This window comes from Pan paniscus, chromosome 9 (genome assembly GCF_029289425.2).
Source record: "Pan paniscus chromosome 9, NHGRI_mPanPan1-v2.0_pri, whole genome shotgun sequence".
In the NCBI taxonomy this organism is placed as follows: domain Eukaryota; kingdom Metazoa; phylum Chordata; class Mammalia; order Primates; family Hominidae; genus Pan; species Pan paniscus.
In genome coordinates this window covers 13,209,136-13,233,473 of record NC_073258.2, presented here as the reverse complement: position 1 = coordinate 13,233,473, position 24,338 = coordinate 13,209,136, and the positions used below count along the sequence as shown (strand labels likewise).

At 42.6% G+C, this 24,338-nt stretch overlaps 1 protein-coding gene across 1 annotated transcript in view; it reads right to left on the bottom strand.

Moving 5' to 3' along the window:
• Positions 1-11,971: 11,971 nt before the first annotated feature.
• The window catches only part of CTR9 (CTR9 homolog, Paf1/RNA polymerase II complex component), a 49,385-nt gene continuing 37,018 nt past the window's right edge, over positions 11,972-24,338 (bottom strand). Inside the window, exons 15-26 of the mRNA XM_003818160.4 lie at positions 23,722-23,907; positions 23,552-23,639; positions 23,222-23,370; positions 21,388-21,504; positions 21,082-21,227; positions 20,100-20,171; positions 19,059-19,194; positions 18,443-18,589; positions 17,535-17,692; positions 16,401-16,497; positions 16,071-16,183; positions 11,972-13,039 (exon numbers count right to left, since the gene is read on the bottom strand). Of these exons, the coding sequence (XP_003818208.1) occupies positions 12,613-13,039; positions 16,071-16,183; positions 16,401-16,497; positions 17,535-17,692; positions 18,443-18,589; positions 19,059-19,194; positions 20,100-20,171; positions 21,082-21,227; positions 21,388-21,504; positions 23,222-23,370; positions 23,552-23,639; positions 23,722-23,907 (1,836 nt within the window). The 3' untranslated portion in view covers positions 11,972-12,612. The remainder of the gene's footprint in view (positions 13,040-16,070; positions 16,184-16,400; positions 16,498-17,534; positions 17,693-18,442; positions 18,590-19,058; positions 19,195-20,099; positions 20,172-21,081; positions 21,228-21,387; positions 21,505-23,221; positions 23,371-23,551; positions 23,640-23,721; positions 23,908-24,338) is intronic.

Genomic DNA, 24,338 nt, shown 5'->3' with positions numbered 1-24,338 from the left:
AGAAGGGCGCCGGCCAGTGCAGAGAACTAGTCAGACCCAGTAAGGACTTTGGCTTTTATGCTGAGTGAGATGGGCTGCCTTTGGAGGATTGCTTTTTATCATTTGTTAATATCAATCCCTCATTAAGACCAGCGCACTGCCTGCACTGCATCCTGAGCTCTGCTAGGACGTATTATGATTACTGTAGCTAATGTTTGCCAAGGAGTTAGCATATGCCAGGCTGGACCAAGTGCATCAAGGTAGTCATCCCTTGTAATCATCCCAACATCCCTGAGGCAGGTGCTTCACTATCCCCCTTCACTATCCCCATGTCTGAGCCCCAAACTGAGGCTCAGAGAAGCAAAGCACCTGCCCAAGATCTTTCATGTATTTGGCAAGTAGTTATGAACGCCTTTTCTGCATTGTATTAGGCCGTTTTCACACTGCTATAAAGAAATACCTGAGACTTGGTAATTTATTTTAAAAAAAAGAGGTTTAATTGGCTTACAGTTCCACATGTTTGGGGAGAATTCAGGAAACTTGCAATCACGGGAGAAAGTGAAGGGGAAGTAGGCGCCTTCCTCACAAGGCAACGAGAGAGAGAGTGTGAAGGAGGAACTGTCAAGCACTTATAAAACCATCAGATCTCCTTGTGAGAACTCCCTCACTATCATGAGAACAGCATGGGGGAAACCGCCCCCAAGATCGAATCACCTCCCACCAGGTCCCTCCCTTGACACATGGGGATTATGGGGATTACAATTTGAGATGACATGAGATTCGGGTGAGGACACAGAGCCACATCATATCATGCATGCTCTTTTGAAGTACTGAGCCACACATCTATGAAGTCATGGGGTGGTGATTCAAGCCCTACACTGTAACTCAGGAGCCGGTGCTCATACCAGATACACCAAAATGCATGTTGGGGTAGGGGACAGAAACTGAAGGGAGAAAGTAAAGGACCCTTTGCAGAGGCAATGAGCTCCTCATGCTTGGAAGTGTAACCAGGGCGGAATGAGTGTAGGGAGGGGCAGGTGCTTCTGAGGGGTTGGGGTGTAGGACCTGAGGTGAGGAAGAATCAGCCCCCTAATCCTTCTGTCATGGGTTGAATTATGTCCCCAGCCCCCAAAGATATATGCTGATGTCCTAACTCCAGGTACCAGTGAATGTGGTCTTCCTATTGGGAAATAGGGTCTTTGCAGATGTAAGCAAGTCATTAGAGGAGGCCCTAATCTGATATAATGGTGTCCTTATAATAAGAGAAGTGGCACACAGACATGCAGGGTGAGCGCCATTTGATGACAGGGGCAGAGATTGGAGTGACACCTCTGCAAGCCAAGGACTGCCAAGGTTTGCCAGCAATGCTAGCAGCTAGGAGAGAGACATGGACAGATTCTCTCTAGAGCCTTCCCATGCCCTGCTGACACCTTGATTTTGGACTGCTAGTCTCCAGAACAATGAGAGAATATGTTTTTGTTGTTCAAGCCACCCTGTTTGTGCTACTTCATTACGGTAGTCCTAGAAACTAATACATTGCCCCCAACCCCAGTACCATCACTTCCATCCAGGGCCACCGTGCCCTCTAGCTCTGTCCCTTCCTCTCTCCTCCCCGGAACCCACCAGCTGCTTCACAACTCAGCTGGGTACAGAAAGGTGAGGGAAGGGCTTGGACGAACCAGTAAATAAAATGAGTGAATGAATGAGCAGTGGAGCTCTATTTTGTTCTGAGAAAAATTCTTTGAAGAAAATTAGTAATCCACTTTAGTACTAAAAAATTAGAAAATAAGCCAAAAGAAAAGATATAAAGCTAAGCCTATTAAAATTTTTCATAATTTGGGGTGAGGTGACTTTTCTTTGCTTTGCTTCTTTTTTTTTTTTTTTTTTTAGAGTCTCCCTCTTTCTTCTAGGCTGGAGTGCAATGGCGTGATCTCGGCTCACTGCAACCTCCACCTCCCGGGTTCAAGCAATTCTCCCTGCCTCAGCCTCCCGAGTAGCTGGGATTACAGGCGCCCGCCACAATGCCCGGCTAATTTTTGTATTTTTTACTAGAGACAGGGTTTTGCCATGTTGGTCAGGCTGGTCTTGAACTCCTGACCTCAGGTGATCTGCCCGCCTCGGCCTCCCAAAGTGCTGGGATAACAGGCGTGAGTCACCGTGCCCGGCCTAGGGTGACGTGACTTTTCTAAGCACGTTACTCGGGAAAGTTCCAGATTCTGTGGGGCCTGACGTTTACATAATTTGGCAGGGATGGTGGGAGTCTCTTTAGGAAAAAGAAAACAAAATCACAAATGAAAAATTAGGTGCAGCCTTGGAAGAGGCCCAGGCAAGTGAGGGACCCTGATGCCTAAGCTTTAACTTCATGGAACATCTATCTCTTTGTGAAAAAAATATACATATCCAGAAACGATGAAGGGAAATGTTGACAGATTTGCCTATTAATCTGTTTGTCCCAAAATGTTATAAAGGATAAATTAAAATATTTGCATGTGCACAATCAAGGGTTAACCACAAAAAGCTCTTTAAAAAATCAGTGGGAAAAAAAGACTAACCTTTTTGAACTCTGACTATATTATTCTCAGAATAGTCCTGGGATGTAGACATTGTTATCCCAATTTAAACAGTAGGAAATTGAAGCTGAGGGGGATGGAGCCATTGTTCAAAGTCACATCATTTGTCAGAGGAGGAGCTAGGATTTAGAGTTCGAATAACTCTAAAGTCCGCATTTTTTCTATTACACAGCAGTCAAAATTGGAGCTGATTTCCAAAGATGGGGAAAATAAAACAAAATGTGGCAAACTATAAATACTTGCAGGTTTTGTTTTGTTTTGCTTTTGTTTTGATTGAAGACAGGGTCTCATTCTGTCGCTCAGGCTGGAGAGCAGTGGCACAATCTCAGCTTACTGAAGCCTCAACCTCTTGGGGTCAAATGATTCTCCTACCTCAGCCTCTCAAGTTGCTGGGACTACAGGTGGGCCACCATGCCCGGCTAATTTTTTGTAGAGACAGGGTTTCACCATGTTGCCTAGGGTGGTCTGGAACTCCTGGGCTCAAGTGATCCACCTCCCTCAGATTCCCAAAGTGCTGGGATTAGAGGCGTGTTTCACTGTGCCTAGCCAATACCTGCAGTTTTTATCCTCTTGAAAAACAGCCTGACATTTTTGCTCTAACAATTTTTTCTTCTTCTTTTTTTTTTTTTTTTGTAGAGAAACATCTTCACTATGTTGAGTCTTCCAATCCATGAACATGATATATCTCTTAAGACTTTTTTTTTTTTTTTTTTTTTGGAGACAGGGTCTCACTTTGTCACCCAGGCTGTAGTGCAGTGGTGCCATCTCAGCTCACCGCAACCTCTGCTTCCCAGGCTCAAGTGATCCTCCTGCCTCAGCCCCCAAGTAGCTGGGACTACAGGCACACGCCACCACATCTGGCTAACTTTTTGTATTCTTTGTAGAGATGGGATTTCGCCATGTTGCCCAGGCTGGTCTTGAACTCCTCCCACCTCAACCTCCCAAAATGCTGGGATTACAGGTGTGAGCCACCGTGCCCAGCCTGAGTCTTCTTTGATGTTGTTTTCATCATTGTGTAATTTTTAGAATACATATCTTATACATGTGTTGTTAGTTTTATGTTTTTTACTTTTATTACTTTTAATTGACACACGATAATTGCCTGACAATTTCCAATTACATGAGGCCCTGTCAATTACATTTGTTTGGACAATAATCTACAGTTTGGGGATGACACATTAACCTGAAGTGATCCCAATCAATAGCTAGTTTTTGATGTTTACGGAGGCCTTCGAGAGGCTTGGTGTCAAAGAAATTGAATACAGATTTAATTGTTATTCCTGGGGACACGGTTGTAAAATCTCAAGAGTTTGCAAAAGTTATAAACAAGCATTTTAAAGATTGCTTTAAAAAGTGGTACATTAGCCTGGGCACAGTGGCTCATGCCTGAAATCTCACTGCTTTGGGAGGCTGAGGCAGGAGAATCACTTGAAGCCAGGGGTTTGAGACCAGCCTGGGCAACACGGTGAGACCCTGTCTCTCCAAAAATTTTAAAAATTAGCCAGGCACAATGCTGTATTCCTGTAGTCCTAGCTGGTAGGGAGGGGAGGCAGGAGGATTGCTTGAGCCTAGGAGGTCGAAGCTGCAGTAAGCAATGATCTGACTATTGCACCCCAGGCTGGCTGACAGAGCGAGAACCTCTCTCACACAAAAAAGAAAGAGCAGTACATCAAATGAAGATGGGAAAAGCCGCCTACGGGACAAATGGGAAGGCCAGTTGTTGTTCTAATGCGATGCAGAGGAGTGCTGGCAGCTCAGGACAACACATTCAGCCACAGAGCCGTGGACTCTCAAGCCTGGACCTCAAACAACACGATGGGTGGGAAGGCAACGTTCTCCTGAAAACTGTTAGATGATTCCGAAAGTGGCTCAAGTACAATGGACAAAGATTCTGTGATAAATTTGAGTGAAATTATTGTATGGAATATGAATGGAGGAAAGCAATTGTTCTCAACATTTTATGAATGTGTGATTTAAACACATTTTAAATTTAATAAGTATTATTAGTAGACATTGAACTATTTCATCTACATCCCCAAAGTTTGTAAGTTTAAGTTAGTGAAAAATCTTTTGGGCAGACAGAGAACCTTTACAGTGGGCATGGGGTCACGTTATATTCAGGACACCTTATACTCAGGCATCTATGATATTTGAAGCTCAAGACACAGCTATTGGCCAGGCGTGGTGGCTCACACCTGTAATCCCAGCACTTAGGGAGGCCGAGGCAGGTGGATCACCTGAGGTCAGGAGTCTGAGACTAGCCTGGCCAACATGGTGAAATCCCGTTTCTACTAAAAATACAAAAAATTAGCTGGGCATTGTGGCGTGTGCCTGTAATCCCAGCTACTCAGGAGGCCGAGGCAGGAGGATCGCTTGAACCCAGGAGGCAGAGGTTGAGTGAGCCAAGAGCATGCCATTGCACTCCAGCCTGGGCAACAGAGTGAGACTCCGTCTCAAAAAACAAACAAACAAAAAAACCCACAACTATTGCTTTATCTTTGGAAATGCTGAGCTGTAACCACCAAGTCACCAGTGCGTGGGGACAGCATTGTCTGACCACATTGCTCTAAAAAGGCAGCATCCATAACAACATGCCCTGGAGAGACAAGGTCGCGTGCATGGGGCTTCCACTCCATGGCTGAGACACCTGGGCCCTGGAGTGGGGCACCCCAGCTTCCTGTCCCAGGAGTGACGCCTCTCCTGAAGTTCTACTGCCCCTCCCTCATGCCTCCAAAAACAGCATCAGTGCATCACCCGAGTGCAGGAAAGAGCATCCCCAAAGGCCCTACTCTGTGCAGTTGGAACTGGTTACCTGTTTTCCCAGCCTGCTTCAGCCCTGCCTCGCCCACGGGAAGTCCAGGGGCCCCAGTATGGACCTGGACCTCACGCTGAACTTCTCCATACACCTGCTAATGTGCCTCCATTCTCCCTCCCTCTCCCCCCCTCTCCCCCCTCCCCAACCCTTCCTCCACACCCTCTGGGCCTCACGGTCTATCAGCAGCAAATTTCCCACATCCTCAATATCTTCTCTGGACAGTTCTTCATCTTCTTGCTCTAAAGGAAACCTGGCTGTCCTGTGACATCATCACTTCCCCTGCTGCCTTGCGTCTCATGCCCAGTGGCCTTGGCATGGCCAGTGTCCACTCTGCTTTCTGTCCACCTCTTTCTTCTGAAGGCCCAGGTCCTTTAAAATTTGTGCCATCGGACTTCACCACCTCCCCGGCATGCTCACCTGCCCACTCTTCACAAGAGCTGTTCACATCGTCTCCTCCCTGAGCCTCCTCTCACTCACTCCTCCTGCCCCTGGTAATATCCGCTTCTCCACACCCCACCCCTACCTGCTGAAATTGCTTTGTCAGGCTTTTAAGCCTCAATGAAAGAAAAGTTGAGGGTGTTCTCCCAGAAAGGGCACATTTGTAATGCTATACAACCTCCCGGGCTCAAAGTGTAGTCTTTGGATTCGTTTCACCTGAAAGCCGGTTAGAAATGCAGAATGTCTGGTCTCACTCCTGACCCACTGAATCAGAATCTGTAGGTGATTAGCCCATTAAAATCTGACGAGCCCTGATATCCACCCTAATCCGCCCAGGCCCCATTGCTGACCACCAAGGACTGTACTGCCTTCCCAGCCACGGTGACTCTGGGCCTCAGCTTCTACCTCATTGAGAAGCAACTCCATCCCCTAAATCTTCCTACCATCTAAGCTACTGACTTGCTAATAATTGCACTGACACATGATTTCCTTTTTTGTGGATGAAGGGACTCAGCTCTTTGCAAAGGCCAACCCTTTCCTCATGCTCCAACCCCATTGCCTAGAGTCAAATAACTATAAGGCATTTGTCATCCCTGCCACAGGGACAAGGACCTACCAGCCACACCACAGCTGTCATGGGGAGCACACCGTCAGCTCATGTGACTACTGAGAACTTCCAAGCTGCCTTGAATAGGGGTTTAGAACAAGATCAGCTGTTTGCAATGTGAGATTCCAGAAGGGAGGGTCCCGAGTCTTCCTGGAGGATCAAAAGGGTGGGAACCCGAGTTCTGAAATTTCTATAAACCATGAAAAAGAAGGAGGTGCATGGTTCCCATGCCAGAGTTCAGCTAGAACCAACAAGAAGGTTGCAGGCTGTGGAAGCAAGGTTTTAAATCCATGAAACTAGCCCCAGCATTTGCTCCTCACAGTTGCTTCTGGCCAAGGAATATATTGATGCTCCCTTCTCCCACCTCCTTGGCCTAATTGCTTTAGCTGCCACTCCAAGCTGGAAGCAGCAGGAAGTGAGATAAGTAAGGAGCGTGTCTGCACCTAGGCACAGGCACACACATGCAGACCAGGACAATCCGCAGCGGGCTAAGGCAGGAATTGAAGTCGCCACTTCTTTTCAGTTAAGGAAATCGGAGCAGCGGCTCCCATGGGAGATCAAAACAGTATTGTTTCAAAGAACAAAGCAGTTCAGAAGAGAACAAAGGTTTTGGCATTGATCCCCCTCTGGAGAAGATAATATCACAGACATTCCACCCTGTCTGGGACTAAAGACAAACCTACATGTTCATTTATTGAGTTTATGCTCAAGAGTAGTGATCTTTGAGTAGTTTGACGGACATTCAATGCCTTCACAATTATCAATATGAGAACAAAAGCTGGTGGGCATAAGGACGGTTTGTAAGAAACAGCAGCCTGACCGTTTCCAGCCACGTGGAGAGTCTGGCAGTGCATCTGCTGTGGCTGCGTTTGTGAAGGGGACCTGGACTTATGCCACATGCTACCACTGAGTTCAAGTGGAAACCTGACTCCCACAAAATGCATTTGCTAAAACACATTCTAGAAGAGCAGGATGGAGCTGCAGAGGCCTCAGAGCAGAGTCCAATCCTTGCCACAACCTCCACGTTTAGTTAATTCAGTTTTAAATTTATATTCAAAATATAAATTAGCATCTACTTCTTGCCAGGCTTTATGATTGGCCCCTGGAAATAGATGGAAACACTATAAGCTCTGTCCTCAAGTTCATGGTCTGGTGGGGATAAATAGATCATTTCAATCAACACTAAGGGGTCACGCAGGGCAGAGGCAAGGAGCCTGACACCTCACTTTCTACGGTAAAGCACAATGATAGCAATGTTCAAATTATGACCTACATCCTCAGAAGGGGCTAAACTCCCAGACAGGTTTAAACACTTTGCTCGAACATAGCATATATGGGAAAGGAGAGGTGTGCAACTGGGAAAGGGCACACAGGAGGCACACAGGAAAGGGCTCTAGAAGGGATATACAGGTATTAATTTATATTTATCACATCATATACTCTTCTATATGCATGATAAAAAGAATGAATAAAACTGAGTCTTTCATAATACTGAAACTTCTGATTGAACTGTAGCTTCCTTTCAGCAATCCCCCCGGATGTCCAGTTATAGGATACAATTATCTTTCCTGTTTTTTTTTTTTTTTTTTTTTGAGACAGAATCTCACTCTGTTGCCCAGGGTAGAGAACAGTGGTGCAATCTCGGCTCATTGCAACCTGTCCCCTGGGTTCAAGTGATTCTCATGCCTCAGCCTCCCGAGTAGCTGGGATTACAGGGGTGTGCCACTACGCCCTGCTAATTTTTGTATTTTTAGTAGAGATGGAGTTTCACCATGTTGGCCAGGCTGGTCTCGAACTCCTGAGATCAGGTGATCCACCCGCTTCAGCCTCCCAAAGTGCTGGGATTACAGGTGTGAGCCACTGTGCCCAGTCTTTCCTTCTTGCTAAATCAGTTTGAAACAGAGTTTTCTGTGAATTGTCACCAAAACTTCCTAACTGCTATAGCATTTTCATAACTTACTTGACTACAGAACTCTTTTTTAAGGAGTATCTTTTGGAACTAGCATGTCCTGGAAAACACTCTGGGGAACCCACTGGATCGAGGTCTGTTTAGGAGACAGAATTAAAAAGAAGGTAAATTCACAACTTGAGTGACTTCTGCAGAAGATACCTGAAAAGCCAGCCCCACATGCCTTGCTAATAAGTGTTCTCTTCACTATTTAGCTGTGGACTTCATGAACAAATATACTTGCCCTCAGAGTGTTAGAGTAGTGGCAATCCAGAATTGATCAGCTATATCAAGGCATATGCACAAAAATTGAGATATTTTCCAAAACTCACTGTTTTAAAAATGAAAAAATGTTATCAAAATACCTCTGCTATAAAGCAGAATAAAGAACAGCAAAAGGGGATGGGCACAGTGGCTCACGTCTGTAATCCCAGCACTATGGGAGGCCGAGACAGGTGGATTACATGAGGTCAGGAGTTCAAGACCAGCTTGGTCAACATGGTGAAATCCCGTCTCTACTAAAAACACAAAAATCAGCTGGGCATGGTGGCATGTGCCTGTAGTCCCAGCTACTCAGGAGGCTGAGGCAGGAGAATCACTTTAACCCGGGAGGTGGAGGTTGGTGAGCCAAGATCGTGCCACTGCACTCCAGCCTGGGTGACAGAGCGAGACTCTGTCTCAAAAAAACAAAAACAAAACAAAACAAAAAGCAGCAAAAGACAAGAGCCAAATAAATATACTTCCTTCAAACAAATTTTTAAATTGTTTTTGCTGGGTGCGGTGGCTCACGCCTGTAATCCCAGCACTTTGGGAGGCCGAGGCAGGTGGATCACCTGAGGTCGGGAGTTCGAGACCAAGCTGACCAACATGGAGAAACCCTGTCTCTACTAAAAATACAAAATTAGCCAGGAGTGGTGGCACATGCCTGTAATCCCAGCTATTTGGGAAGCTGAGGCAGGAGAATCACTTGAACCCGGGAGAGGGAGGTTGCGGTGAGCCGAGATAGCGCCATTGCACTCCAGCCTGGGCAACAAGAGTAAAACTAAGTCTCAAGAAAAAAAATTTTTTTTTTTAATGAGACAGGGTCTCACTCTATTGCCCAGGCTGGTCTTGAACCCCTGGCCTCGAGTAATCCTCCTACCTCAGCCTCCCAAAGTGCTAGGATTACTGGCACGAGCCACTACACCTGGCCCAAATAAATATATTTCGTAAGCAAATATATCTGTATCTATAAGAAATTAGGCTTAAAATAGCAGACAAGATTTTCAATTACTAGAAACACCTCAAGTTAAAAATGCAGTTGAGGTAGAGACACTGTATTTAAAATCATTTGGGCTGGGCACGGTGGCTCACGTCTGCAATCCCGGCACTTTGAGGCCGAGCTGGGCGGATCGCCTGAGGTCAGGAGTTCAAAACCGGCCTGGCCTGCATGGCGAAACCCTGTCTCTACTAAAAATACAGAAATTAGCCAGGCATGGTGACCAGCGCCTGTAATCCCAGCTACTCGGGAGGCTGAGGCAGGAGAATCGCTTGAACCCAGTTAGGTGGAGGTTGCAGTAAGCCAAGCTCATACCACTGAACTCCAGCCTGGGCATCAGAGCGAGACTCCATCTCAAAAATAAATACATAAATAAATAAATGAATAAAATAATCTAGAAAGCCCCCAGAATGTTAAAAGGATCATAAACAACCTCATTTTATAGATAGGGATACTGAGGCTGAAAAGTGAAGCATTTTGTCACACCGAGTGTCAGAGTCAAACTAGGAGCCAGGGCAGCCTTCCTATCATTAGGGGCTGATCCAAAGTGAGAATCTCTGACTCTAGCTGCAGTCTGATTTGCCCGGCCCCAAATCGGAGGATGCACTGAGGTCTAGATGCATTTGATTTGCCTGTAGCATATTCCCTTTCCTGGGCCCATAATGCCATTACAGGAAGCATTGCCACCAACCCATACTTCCCAGCACACCCAAAAGACCAGAGCATCAGAAACTACCCCTACGACAAAAGTTGCAGTGATCATAGGCTCCAAATTCCAGTTCGAGATGATATTATTATCCTTTAAAAGGTCTTTCTTGCCTCTTTTGGCTGATGACACTCCCAGGGATGGAAATTGTTCATTAGTGGAACCAAAACAAGGGATACTTTAAAAGCTCCAGGAAAGTCACATTTCCTGGAGATTCAAAATATTTTTCTCAAAGGGAACTAGGAAGAATTTTTTAAAGGATGACCTGTGAAAGAGTAACTGACCTAGTCCCCACTTAGGCTAAACGAGCCAAGCTTGATGAACAGTGCCAAACGTTCAGAGCCAATTCAATCACATGCATAATTTTATTGGGAATTTACAATGCATTCATCACTTAACCTACCTTAACTCATCATCCTCACAACATTCCTGAGTTGGGTATATAGTCTTGCTATAACGGGATAGTCTGCTTAAAAAGACTGTTAAGTAATTTCAGTAGGGAAGGGGTTTAAAGCTTCAGATTCAGAATGGTTTTTCTTGTGTAAATTTCAACAAAATTTATTTTTTAATTAAATAGCTCTAATTTTATGGTTGTGGTGCTTGGTCTAGTTCCAAATGAACATCAAAGTCAATGCAAGTCTTATTCTCTAATTGTGACATTGAATTGAGGCTTTCAAAGATTAACAGTGGAGAAATGGTTTGATTTAGATGAGGCACGTGGCCTATATAGGGGAAGTAACTTGCCCAAAGTCACATGGTTGGTTAGTGTCATGAAGTGAGATTCCAGTCCTGGACTCCTGGGTTCCAGTATCTCTGCTCTCAGCTCTGCTGCCCACGCTGGAGTGCAGTGGTACAATCACGGCTCACTGTAACCTAGAGCTCCTGGGCTCAAGCAGTCCTCTTGCCTCAGCCTCCCAAGTAGCTGGGACTATAGGTGTGTACCACAGCGCCTGGCTAATTTTTAAAATTTTCTGTAGAGATGGGGCCTTGCTAGGTTGCTCAGGGAGGGTCTCAAACTCCTGGCCTCAAGCGATCCTCCTGCCTTAGCCTCCCAAAATGTTGGGATTACAGGCACGAGCCACTGCACTAGGCCCATTATCTATGAGGCCTGTTCCTGCCGACACCAACTCCACTAAGAAATGGGAGGCTGATCCTGAGGTATAGGCAGGAGCCCTGGCTCAGGCTGAGTCATCTCAGGACTCCTGTCCTTCAAGAAACCTTGTCTTCACTGCTTCTTCCAACCTCCTTTTTGCTCCCACAACCTGTGCAAACATCATCACCCTATTTCTCACACCACAGGAACAACAAATTTATCTTTACTCAATTTTTGAAGACAAGAAGGGAACTTTATCTCTGCATTCTCACCTCAATGGCTAATATAGCACATTTAATAATACTTGTTGACTACAATAATTAAAGCTCTTACAAACCACTACATAAAAATATTAGTGTTAATTACTGAATTACTGAAAATAAAAATACATGCTGGTACCTTAGTTTTCTTGCATCTTTAAAATAAACACTCCACGAATCTGTAAGAATTATAAAAGTCTTGAGGCTTAATGTAGGATTTTTCAAATATTTGCATAATTTATGCTACACTGCCATGCACAAATATATCGAACAAAAAAAGACACGAAGTTACCCATGAAAGTTGGTAAAAGAATTTTATTATCATGTGGCTTAGGTAGGTTTTTGCATTCTACTAACAGAAAAGCATTTTCCACACCCTATTCAACCTAACAAATTATACATTTGTGATTTTATCTACATCGCTGCAGTATTACACTATTGAAAACCTTCCTTTCAAATGTACTTTGGTGCAATTATACAGTAGATATCTCTGCCTTCAGAAAATAAAAATATTCTCAATCTAAACTCAAAATGGAATAAAGACATCAATACCAAGTTTGTGCACCACTTGGTAAAAGATTGCAATAAAAATCAGAAGAGTATGCTGCTTAACATATAAAGAAGATGAGACATCTGCCACAGTTTCAGTCAAACCTTTGTAGGAATGATTTAGCATCTGGGTTTATTTTTACTGCAGTTTTCACATATGATAGGTGGAATTGTACCACAAAGAATAGTCTCATTTGCACGAGAGACTCAAATATTGGACTCTAGCACAGGAAATGTCTCTTGGGGCTTAGTAATATACAAACTGATAAAAAAGAAAATTGCCTTAAGAAAAATTTCACAATTGACTAAACATCTGAAACATGTTTATCACAGCTTTCATATATTAAAAAAGTTTCCTCCAGAGATGAAGCTTATTGATGAAATAAAACCTAGTCACTATCATCTGACCCATGTTCTGAGCCTCTATCTGAGGCCTCATTGTTGGATCCCTCTGGTTCCGATTCATTTCCAGAGCCTTGGCCAGAACCCTCATTATCAGATCCTCTCTCCGATTCGTGATCTGATTCGGCACTTGGAGAAGCTGGGCGAGAGTCGTTCTCAGAAACTCCTGAGTGGCTTCTCCCTGACTGCACAGATTCATTGTCAGACTGCTCAGAACCGGAGGGCCTTCTCTTTCTGGATGGCTGGTCACTGTCTGAGTCCTGATCTGACCGCTGTCTTCGTGGCCTCCGGGGACTGCCGGCCTCGCTGCCAGACTTGTTCTGGTTCTCATCGGAATCACTCTCTGATGAGGCACGTTTCTTTCGTTGTTCGTCCTCGTCTGAGTCACTGTTGCTGTTGCTGTTCCTGGGATGTCTGGCAAAGATGATCATTGGTTAGAAGCTGAGGATTCTGGCTAACTGGGGCCTTGATGAGCAGACAATGTGCTTTTAAAACAGAAGGGCATTTAATATTCTATTTCTTGACCTAAATAGTGGTTACACAGGTATCATTCTGTGATACTTGTTTTGTGTACTATTCTGTAAATGTGATATATTTCACAACTCAAAAACGTTTAAAAAGGAAAAAAAGATAAGGCACTTTAGCTATAAGTCAAAATATAAACAGGGATGGTGACTCACTGGACACTTTTCATCAGAATGAAGCATTTCCCAATTTCATATATAAAATTATGAAAAGGAAGGGATACATTTGTTTATCTCTGTACACAAATTAACAGCAACAAAGGTGAAATCCAGGATCTCAACTGGCTTGAAGACTTTGAAGAATTAACCCTTTTCCAAAGGCAGAAAAGGGTTTCAAAGGACATTTCCCTGTCCTATTGCCATCGGTGCTAACAGGTACCTGAAGAGTGAGGTCATTATTCCTGTCCTAAGATTTGCTACTGCACTAAGTCCCCTCCACCATGACCAGACTTGCTCAAGATAGGGAACTGGGGCTAAAGGGGCCCTTTGGTTTATTTCCCTTTGCTCCCAAGCTCTCCCCTCTACTTGTCAGTTGATAAGTGAAAGGAAAGGGGAAGTCATGCTTATGCTTAGAATGGTGGCAGCACCCTCAGAGTCTTGGCTTCCTGGAGGCTCTGAGGAAAGAACATTCCCTTAACCACGGTGACCGCTCCTTTGGAGCAGGCACACTTCTCTGGCACATTCCTTAGTTCTGGTTTTCATGACAGATATTCCAATAAAGGAATACTGAATCCCACAGAGTTCGGTCTAGGAACGGTGAGGGAGGTGAAATATATTACTCTCTTTCTGTATACATATTAAAGACCTGTGGGTCTTCCCTGGGATCCAATTCACTCCATTCCATCTTGCCAAATAAGCAAACACACTTTATGATGGTCAGGACAAAGCTTAACTGATGCAAGTGGCTCAAACAAACTTGGCCTTGACCTCAGGTACAGATTTGGCAGCAGCTCAGCCTCTCACAATGGACCTTTCTGCCAACACATTTAATAGTGCTCAGTCTTTGAAAACCACGTATTTCATTACACTGATCATGCATGTCTCTAAACAGACCTGGGTAACACTATGGGGACAAGGGCTAAACAGTGCTTTACGGAAAAACAATCCAGATGTGTCAGCCGGTGCCTTCAGAGAAAAAGGGAACTGCAAATCTTTTTTGTTTTTGTTTATTTTGTTTTTATAAAATTTCTGTCTCACTTGCTGCCCAGGCTAGTCTCACTGTGCTGCCCAGGCTAGTCTCAAACTTCTGGCCTCAAGTGATCCTCCTGCCTCAGCCTCCCAAAGTGCTGGGATTATAGGCGTGAGCCACCTCACCTGGCCAGAACTGGTTCTTTATAGATTACCTCCCTATGAGTCCAATCCCCACCAGAAGCCTTAGCCTCCTCAACATGCTAACCTCTGCCTCAGGAATCCCAATTCTTCTAAGACTCAACTCAAACACCCTTTCTTTTAGAAAAAAACATCTCTTACAACTCCTACCACCACCCAAACTCAAGACTAGGTATGGTTCCTGGAGAACAATAATGCAAATTTACATGATACATTAATCCAACTATAATGTGAGCTTTTTTTTTTTTTTTTTTCACAAGAGTCTCATTCTGTCGCCCAGACTGGAGTGCAGTGGTGCCATCTCAGCTCACTTCAACCTCTGCCTCCTGGTTTCAAGCGATTCTTGTCCCTCAGCCTCCCTAGTAGCTGGGATTACAGGCACACGCCACCATGCCTGGTTAATTTTTGTATTTTTAGTAGGGATGGGGTTTTGCCATGTTAGCCAGGCTGGTCTCAAACTCCTGGCCTCAAGTGATCCGCCCACGTTGGCCTCTCAAAGTGCTGGGATTACAGGTGTGAGCCACTGCACCCAGCCTACAACATGGTTTTGGTTTATCTGTTCTTTTCCACTGCCTCTGAAGCAGAAATTCCTTGGAGAATTTATGGGCCTATCTTTTCTCTCTGTATTCCCAGCACTTACACTATCTCACACACTGGATGTTCAAATGTCTGTTGAATGAATAAATGAAAATGATGGCTACAGAAGAACACAGTGTAGTACAGTATTAAGAGACCTGGTTGAGAAATCCAAATGGGGGACAACTTGAGCTTGAGGAGCAAGTTTAGGACAAATAAAATCAAGTATTGCTTCACTGGGTGGGCCATGAACTAAAGGGGTCTTGTGGAAGGAGTCTAGGATAAGTCCTCCACGGAGCAGGTACTGTTGACTTACCACCGCACAACGGGGGAGAAAACAGTCAAGAAATAGCCTCTCTCAACACGGAGAAACCCCATCTCTACTAAAAATACAAAATTAGCTGGGCATGGTGGCACATGCCTGTAATCCCAGCTACTTGGGAGACTGAGGCAGGAGAATCGCTTGAACCCGGAAGGTGGAGGTTGCGGTAAGCCAAGATTGCCATTGCACTCCAGCCTGGGCAACAAGAGCGAAACTCCGTCTCAAAAATAGATAGATAAATAAATAAATAAATAAATAATAAAAAGAAATAGCCTACCTCCATATGACCAGGACCTGGCTATCTGTAACACTTTTAGTGTGTCAACAGTAGGGCAGCAAAATGATACATTTCATTTAGAAGGATGTCATCTAGGAAATTTCAGCTAACATCCATGAAGAAATGAGACTTCAAAAAAGCTTTTCTTATTTGAGAGGAAAGATGTAGTAGGACAAAATGACAGGTTCAAGTTCCTTCCAGCTCTCAGATTCTAAGAAGCTGGGGAGAAGCCATTTCGGCACAGCAACACCCCCAGCTATCTATTTCCTCCAATTTTCAAGTCTGTCCCCACCCCTCTTATTATTTATAAATAAAAAGAAAGACAAGTATATTTTTCCTAGTACAGACAGGCTGATTAGTAATCACTTTTGATTTATCTACATCATGAGAAGAATTTACAAAGAGAAAATATCCTACCCTTCATCAGCAATTTTAAGTTTATCCTCATCCGAAGAGTCATCACTTGATGAAATTATGGCTTTGGATTTTATTTTTCCCTTCATTGATGGAGGCAGACGTTCTGGCTTGGGCTAAAGAATGTCAAACATAATAGATTAGTCAAGACTCTTACATTAGGCCATCTTGTTAAATTGGGTTTGCATTACAATGATACAATCAAACAGCCACTGATGAACTTTGAAAACAAGCATTTGTGCTTGAGAAAGATGCAAGGAAAGAATGTATTCTAGTGTACTGCAATCTTTCACATCTACTAGGGGACAGAAAAACACAGTACTATAAACTTACAGCCTTTTTCTTCTCTGCTTTTGGTGGACGTCGTTTTTTCGGTTTGGGGCCATTTTCTGTTTCATCATCATCAGATCCTTCTTCTCCCTTTGGATGTCTTAAATAGTGAACACCAAGAGAGAGTTTGTCAAGAGCCTACCTATAAAGTTCCAGACTACTTTGCCATTAAATTATTATTCATTCAGAATCCTCTTCTATATGGGTGCTGTCCTCAATCATACTGTACACTCCTCAAGGGCAGGGGACATAACTTACTCTTGCTGCACGTGGCTCAGAAATGTAAAAACTATGTATTTATGCAATGTCTGCTGATTAGTCACTGCTGAGCTCTCATTAATTTGCATTTGAATCTTGCACTTGGTAGAGTGACAGAGAAGATGAGAAAAGACCCAGTCTCCAGACTTCAACGTCCTTCCCTTCCTCTTCCTTCTTTCCCAACTATTGATTCCAGGCCTGCTACTAATATCCTCACCACAGCTTCAATTCCACAAGTCTGTGTCTTAATGTAGTAGCAGGTTCTTTCCCAAATATAGTCGGCCAAGGGTTGGGAAGGGCAGTCTAGGTAAGATAACTGAATGGAGGTTCCTGGGGACAGGATAGCACAACAAGAGAGGGACAAAGTAGCTTAGGAGGCACCTCCGCATGAGAAATAGGTAGGGCATCCTTGATCTTAACAGCAGAGAACACTGGGTGGTTTTAAAGGCGCTTTTACACACATTCACATCTTATGCATTGAGCAAAAACCATGAGGTAGGCATTGCTGTTACCACCGACAGAGAGGAAACTGAGGCTTAGTGATTTTTCCAAGATTGCACATGCACAGTTAGTGTGGACACAATCCAGGTCTTATTCTAAATCACATGTTTTCCAATAAATATTTAGAGACACAAGAAAGGCAATTATGACTAACTTGCAGCTCTTAGAAGGAAAGCTGTAGAGATGTATGGAAATCCCAGGTACTCAGTGGATTTTGTACTGGGGTCTATCTTAGGATTAAAGTAGGAAGTGGGGGCACAAAAAGCTTCACTGTTTGGATCAAGTGTTCATAAATTCTAAACATCAAAAGATTCAGAAGGTAAAAGGTCTTTCACCACTTTTATGAGGTTACTTAAAACACATTAATGATGACATTACCTTCTCCTCTTTTTCTTCTTTCTCTCACCACCCTCCTCATCTTCACCTTCTTGTTCACTGCCACTACCCTTTCTTCTCTTCTTCTTTTTGGATATAGGTAGGTCATCATCAGTGTCATCATTGACAAATTCATCAAACTCTCCTCCCTTCTTAGAACGCTAAAATCCAAACAAGACTATAGTCAGTTATTTCCTGTGTTGGTGGAATGTGGTTAGAATGCTAAGGTACAGAAAGGGGCCATATCCATTGTCATTTGACAATGAAGGATTTTTTTTTTTTTTTTTTTTTTTGAGATGAAGTCTCACTCTTTTGCCCAGGCGAGAGTGCAGTGGGGCAATCTCGGCTCACTGCAACCTCTGCCTCTTGGGTTCAAGTGATTCTCGTGCCTCAGCCTCCCGAGTAGCTGGGACTACAGGCATACATCACTACACCTGGCTAATTTCTGTACTTTTTAGTAGAGACATGGACCATGTTGGCCAAGCTGGTCTCAAACTCCTGACCTCAAGTGATCTGCCCACCTCGGCCTCCCAAAGTGCTAGGATTATAAGCATGAGCCACTGTGCCCGGCCCAAATGAAGGATCTTTTACTAAGCCACGTGGAAGAGGTTCTTGGCTAGGCCCATATTTTAAAGACTTCTAATTGAGACGAAAGTCTCAACTGGTTAAAACTTTGCAAAAATCAACTATTTAAAAGATAACTACAAGGTAAAATACACTTAGCAAACCTTGGAATGCATTGCTAAATACTGGATACCATTTAAATCATTCTCTGTGTTAGAAGACTGTCTCTTAACAAAAGAGGAAGTCAAAACTAGTAAGTACAGAAGGAATTTAACCAATTATCCTCATTTCTCAAAGCCAAAAGACAGAGAATGAGGTCACTTGTGCTAGCAGGAATTATATCTTACCCGTCCACCACCACCACCTCTTTTCTTCTCTTTTGTTGCTTCAGTCTCACCAGTAAACATAAGAATATTTTTGGTCTTCTCCACATACTGGGCCCGCTGTTCCAAAAGTTTCTTTTGCTCTTCCTTTTCTCTGAGACGTTTCTCTTCCTATGAGGAAAAATGGTAGAAAAGAAACCCCACTGCAAATTTTCTTATGATGAAAAATTAATGGCTACCATCCTAAGCAGAGGATTTTTTTTTTCTTTTGAGATGGAGTCTCACTCTGTTGCCTAGACTGGAGTACAGTGGTGCAATCTCGGCTCACTACAACCTTGGCCTCCCAGCTTCAAGTGATTCTCTTGCCTCAGCTCCCCGAGTAGCTGGGATTACAGGTGCATGCCACCACTCCTGGCTAATTTTTGTATTTTTAGTAGAGACGGGGTTTCACCATGTTGGCCAGGCTGGTCTCGAACTCCTGACCTCAAGTGATCCGCCCTCCACCCACCTCATCCTCCCAAAGTGTTGGGATTAGAGGTGTCAGCCACCACGCCTGGCAGAGGACTTTTTTTTTAAACATACAAAGTGTATGCATGCACATAATTCATTAATTCCAGTATAACTGGAAAATACAAGATACCTGTTCTTTAAGAAGTTTCTGCCTTAACAGCTCCTTTTCTTGCTCTTGCTTGGCCCGCAGCTCCCGCTCTTCTTCATCTTGTTTGCGTGCCCGGGCCACATGGTACTGGGCCTGGCTCAGTAAGTCAGAACACTGCCTAGAACATTTCAGGTTTAGAGAAACATGAATGTAAGTACTATATTAAAAAACTCAGCACATCTATTTTCCTTATACAAATTAAAAAATCTGAAGCAGGACCATTAGCTGATCTATGTGAAGTCTTTTTTTAAAAAAATGTTTTTTTTCTTCCTTTTTTGTTTAAGAGACAGAGTTTTGCTCTTGTTGCCCAGGTTAGAGTGCAATGGTGCCATCTCGGCTCACCGCAACCTCCGCCTCCGGGTTTAAGTGATTATCCTGCCTCAGCCTCCCGAGTAGCTGGGATTACAGGTGTGCACCACCATACCTGGCTAATTTTGTATTTTTAATAGAGACGGAGTTTCTCCATGTTGGTCAGGCTGCTCTTGAACTCCTGACCTCAGCTGATCCGCCCACCTAGGCCTCCGAAAGTGCCAGGATTACAGGTGTGAGCCACTGCGCCCAGCCAAAAAAAATTTTTTTTTTTTTGCATTACACTTGCCATACTATACCAATGTATGGAGTCTTAATTAGCAAAATTAACTTAGTTTATCATAAGCCAATACTGCCAACTATGTTAAGTTTCCAAACTATAAATGTCCTCTCAAAGCACAGCTAAAAAGATTTCCAACATTATCTTTACATGTAACTCAGAGTCATGAATTTTATCTTGACTAGGCTGACAGAGGTGACATAAGTAAAATAGAAAAGTATTTTCCCCCAGAACTCAAGTACTTGTACTAAGGCAATTTTATCCAATTCCCTGAAAGGAAAAAGTCCTGGCAAAGATTAGAGAGTCCCCAAGAGAAGTGTGAAAGACTGACCTGTGGAAGGTCAGGAACCTCTGTTCCCTACTGTGGCACTTTCCCAGCCCACGCAAATATCACTGCCTCACCCAAAGTCACCTTCCATAAATAGTAACATTACCTGGCTTCTGTAGCAGCAAGGGCCAAATCAAATCTCATTTTATCTCCCACTTTACTCAAATAACTGAAGTATCTAAATGAAACGAGAAAATACTTCACTTTTAAAAAAAGAGATTCTAATGAAATAAAGCCCTTAAAAAATTTAATCTGTGCTACAAAGTCTGAGAAAAGGTTTGCATATTGACTGATTTACACAAATTTATGCCACTCATTACATTTAATAGACACGTTCATCAAGATGGTCTAAGTTATATTTAATATTATCAGTAAATTCACAAATAACCACAAAGCAATTCAAGCAACGAGTATTTACTAAACATGAAATTTACTAAATATGTCAGGATGGAGATTACGGGGCTCAGGCCATGAAAGCACTTATAATTTACCAGGCAAGGCAAGAATTGTTAAACAAGAATAAAAATAAAGTTGGACAAAACCTGAAGAGATAACAGGTTTTAATTTCACCACACACTGACTCACCATATAAATACTATATGGCTAAATAAATTTTGAGCTGAACTGAATAAAACTATTAAGCATTATTTAAGAAGTAAAACCTTAATCCTAGTTCAATGAAAATCAACATCCCATTAAAAGACACACTGGTGTAAAATGGAAGACCAACGTAAGTGTCTAAAAAATTTCACATGTGTAAAATGCTGGGTCACATTACTGTCAGATTAATAAAAAATCTATGGCAAGTTTGCAAAGCTAGCCAGCCAGTTCTAGAGGTCAAGCTACAAGATCCAAATCTGGCAGGATCCTGACTATAGTTTGGCACCACCTGGTGGCAGCTGCTATCTGCTTTGGCTTAACTATTGCTGGAATGATTCTAATAGACCACCTTTAGAAGGAAGTGATTTTCAGCAGCTTGAGACAAATGGCTTTAAACAAAGCATTTCAGACAAAATCGGGAGAGTTCAAGATGGTATGGTCATAGACCAAACAAAGCATTTCATAGGCTGTTTCTACAAAATCTTTACCTATGTGCAAGCTCCAGTTCTTTCACAGCATTAAGTACTTCCTTCAGATTACTTTTTTCATCTTTCAGGACAGAGGTAGCTAATCTTTGCAGGACCAAGGCCACATTAAACATAAGAACTGTATCACTGGGTGCCACATGTCTAGCCTGTGAATAAAAAATAAATATTTCATATGTTCAAATGACATGAAAAGGATTTTAGACAGCAGAGTATTATTAAGTAGTAGGTATGTGAACATGCATCACAAAGAATTAAAAAATACAATGTAGCACAGAAATGGATGGGAATAACATCTCTCCTTTTTACCTTCAGCAAAGTCTGTTTGCATTCCTGTAACTTGCCACACTTGAAGAGGGCCCGGGCCAAATAGAGTACAACTTCAGTGTTTTGGTGCTTATAGAACTTTCGGAGGCAGTTTTCATACTACAAAAAAAGAAAAAAGTTAATTAAAACACAACAAAGAATAAATGACATTTTCATTTTGTAGCAAAATGGCATTGCAATTTTAAAGCTCTGTAAAAAGGTGTTTTACCCTTTGAATGGTTAATTTCAGAGAATAATTTGGGGAATGATTTTTGACATTCATCAGGATACATTTTCACAACATAAAAAATCTGACCATTAGAAAAACTAGATGCTTGAAATGGTTTCTTTCCATTTGAAATTTGGACCAACACTGAAAGAAAGGGTAAACAGATTGGAAAGCCTTTTTCATACTTTTAGCAATACTATCTAGAATTAGCTTATTGACCACTGATGAGAAGTCATACACCGTTGTCCTTTGCGTTTTACCATCTACACCTTTCTTAACGATGGGCAGAACCTACTGGCAATGAGCATGAGGAGTCTTACAGTTCTGGTTGTTAACTTCTTGGTAAAACCAATACAATACTAGTGTTAATTGTGACACGAACATAGCACTTTTTGACCACGGAATACCTCTTGTCATAGGTAAGACCTTTTTCATGAAAAATGGTTAAGACCATTTTTTCCTGAACATCCCTAGTAGTTAATTTGCATTTATAAAAGACAACATTATCATTCAGCAGCTCAGGAAGGCCAGCCTCACAAAACACAACCTCTGAAGCTCCATATGCAATCTAGGTTCTGTGAGTTTCTGTGATTATTGACTTTCCAGTACTCTGAATATTGATAATAACCCACCCATTTTAGAAAAAGGTAAACCACTTCTCAGAGCCTGGACTGCTCTTTTTGTCTACTTTTTGTAAGCTTTTCCTTTCTGACCATAATATATCCCATAGAGCCGAAGATCCTTTTTACTTTTTAATTTTATGGATGCTGAGTATGACTTTTATTTCGAGCTCAAGCACCCAACAAATATAAGCATAAAAAAATTCTACAGTCATTAAATCTTATCGCTGTTTTGTTTTCTTTTTTCTTTTTTTTCCCCGAGACAGAGTCTGGCTTTGTCGCCCAGGCTAGAGTGCAGTGGCAGGATCTTGGCTTACTGCAACCTCTGCCTCCCAGGTTCAAGCAATTCTCCCGTTTCAGCTTCCTGAGTAGCTGGGATTACAGGCACGTGCTACCATGCCCAGCTAATTTTTGTATTTTTAGTAGAGACAGGGTTTCACCATGTTGGCCAGGCTGGTCTCGAACTCCTGACCTCGTGATCCATCCGCCTCAGCCACCTCAGCCTCCCAAAGTGCTGGGATTACAGGAGTAAGCCACCATGCCTGGCCTCTTTTCTTTTAAATAAGTCATTTAACCTTTCTAAAACTCACAGTTCAGTTTCAGAAACTGAATACACAAATGAATATTCAATCCTACTACTTACTGGGTATTACTAATATGCTAGGCATGCTAGTGCCAAGTAGTTTTCATATGGGATCCTCACAAAATTCTATGAAGTTAAGGTACAATTATCTCCATTTTATAGATAGGAAAACTGGCTCAGAAAGGATGTCCTTTGCCTGAGGCATGTAATTAGTGGTGGAACCAGGACTCACATCTCTGTCTGGATACCAAAGCCTGGCCTTAGCATTATATAATTATAAATCTCTAAATAGACACAGTATCACAAGAGATAGCATGCAGCTCCATGACAGGGCCAGAATGGCTAAGAAAACATCTGCTTAACAATGAACAAGATATAAAAATATCTTGAAAGAGAAGCTATTACCATCTGAACGGCGCTGATGTACTGCTTTTGCTCCACATAGATGTGTGCTAAGTTCAACCACACATCACTAATATCTGCTGTTGCTTCTCTCACTTGGGCAAATACATCACGAGCTTCACGAAAATATCCTTTGTGGGCCAAAACAGCTCCTAAAGATATAAAAAGGTTCACACTTAAGAATTTTCTAATTGGAGTCAGAAAAACAACTAAAAATTCTATTTTAAAACAACTACATTGATCACATTTTAAGAAAAATTCTGATTTACAAACATTCCTCTGAAAGTATTCATTTGAAACAAATTGTTACGGGTACTCAAGTCTCATAATCACCTATGCCATTGGCAGCATACAGATTCTTTGCATCATTTCTGAGTACTTGTTTGTAGATGGCCAGAGCACGATCTTGATGACGCTTTTCCTGTAGAAACAAGTGCTCTTAAAAAAGATTCAAACGAGAATATAGAGTATCAGTTTTGTTTAAAAGGACAAAAAGAGATTACCTTTTCTCGATCTCGGGTGGGCTGATGTAAAGTTTGGAGCCACACGTTGCCAAGGGCTAGCATAGAATAGGTATCACTCTGTGTGGATGGCTGTTTTAATATCCTCTCAAACTTCTTCTGCCCAGGACCCCATTCTTGTTTTGCCAAATGAAGATTGCCAATCAAAGACCAAGCATCTGGATGATCCTGAAACATACATACATGAAGAAGGAAAATCTGCAGTTTAGTTTGACAGAGATCAATCATCTTCCCACAATAGCTGATTACTGAAGAGGTTTACAAGCTATATTATAACAGTGGTTTTCTTTTTTTTCTTTCTTTCTTTTTTTTTTTTTTTTTGCATGGCAATCCAAATTTATTGAACTACTAATGCTAATGCTAAGTTATACAAAATTGCACCACTTTAATTAATGCTTTCAGTTTACATTTGGCCACCTCAAAGTAGTTGTAACATTAGGTTGGTCAATTTAAATACTGTGGCTCCCTGTTGGATAGACACACAATCTTTACATCCAAACATAAATGCATACAAAGCAACAAGGCACTGTTAAATAAAACAGCAATAGTTACTGCAAAGTAGGCCTTGTGACCAATTACATATGATTAAAATTACTTCC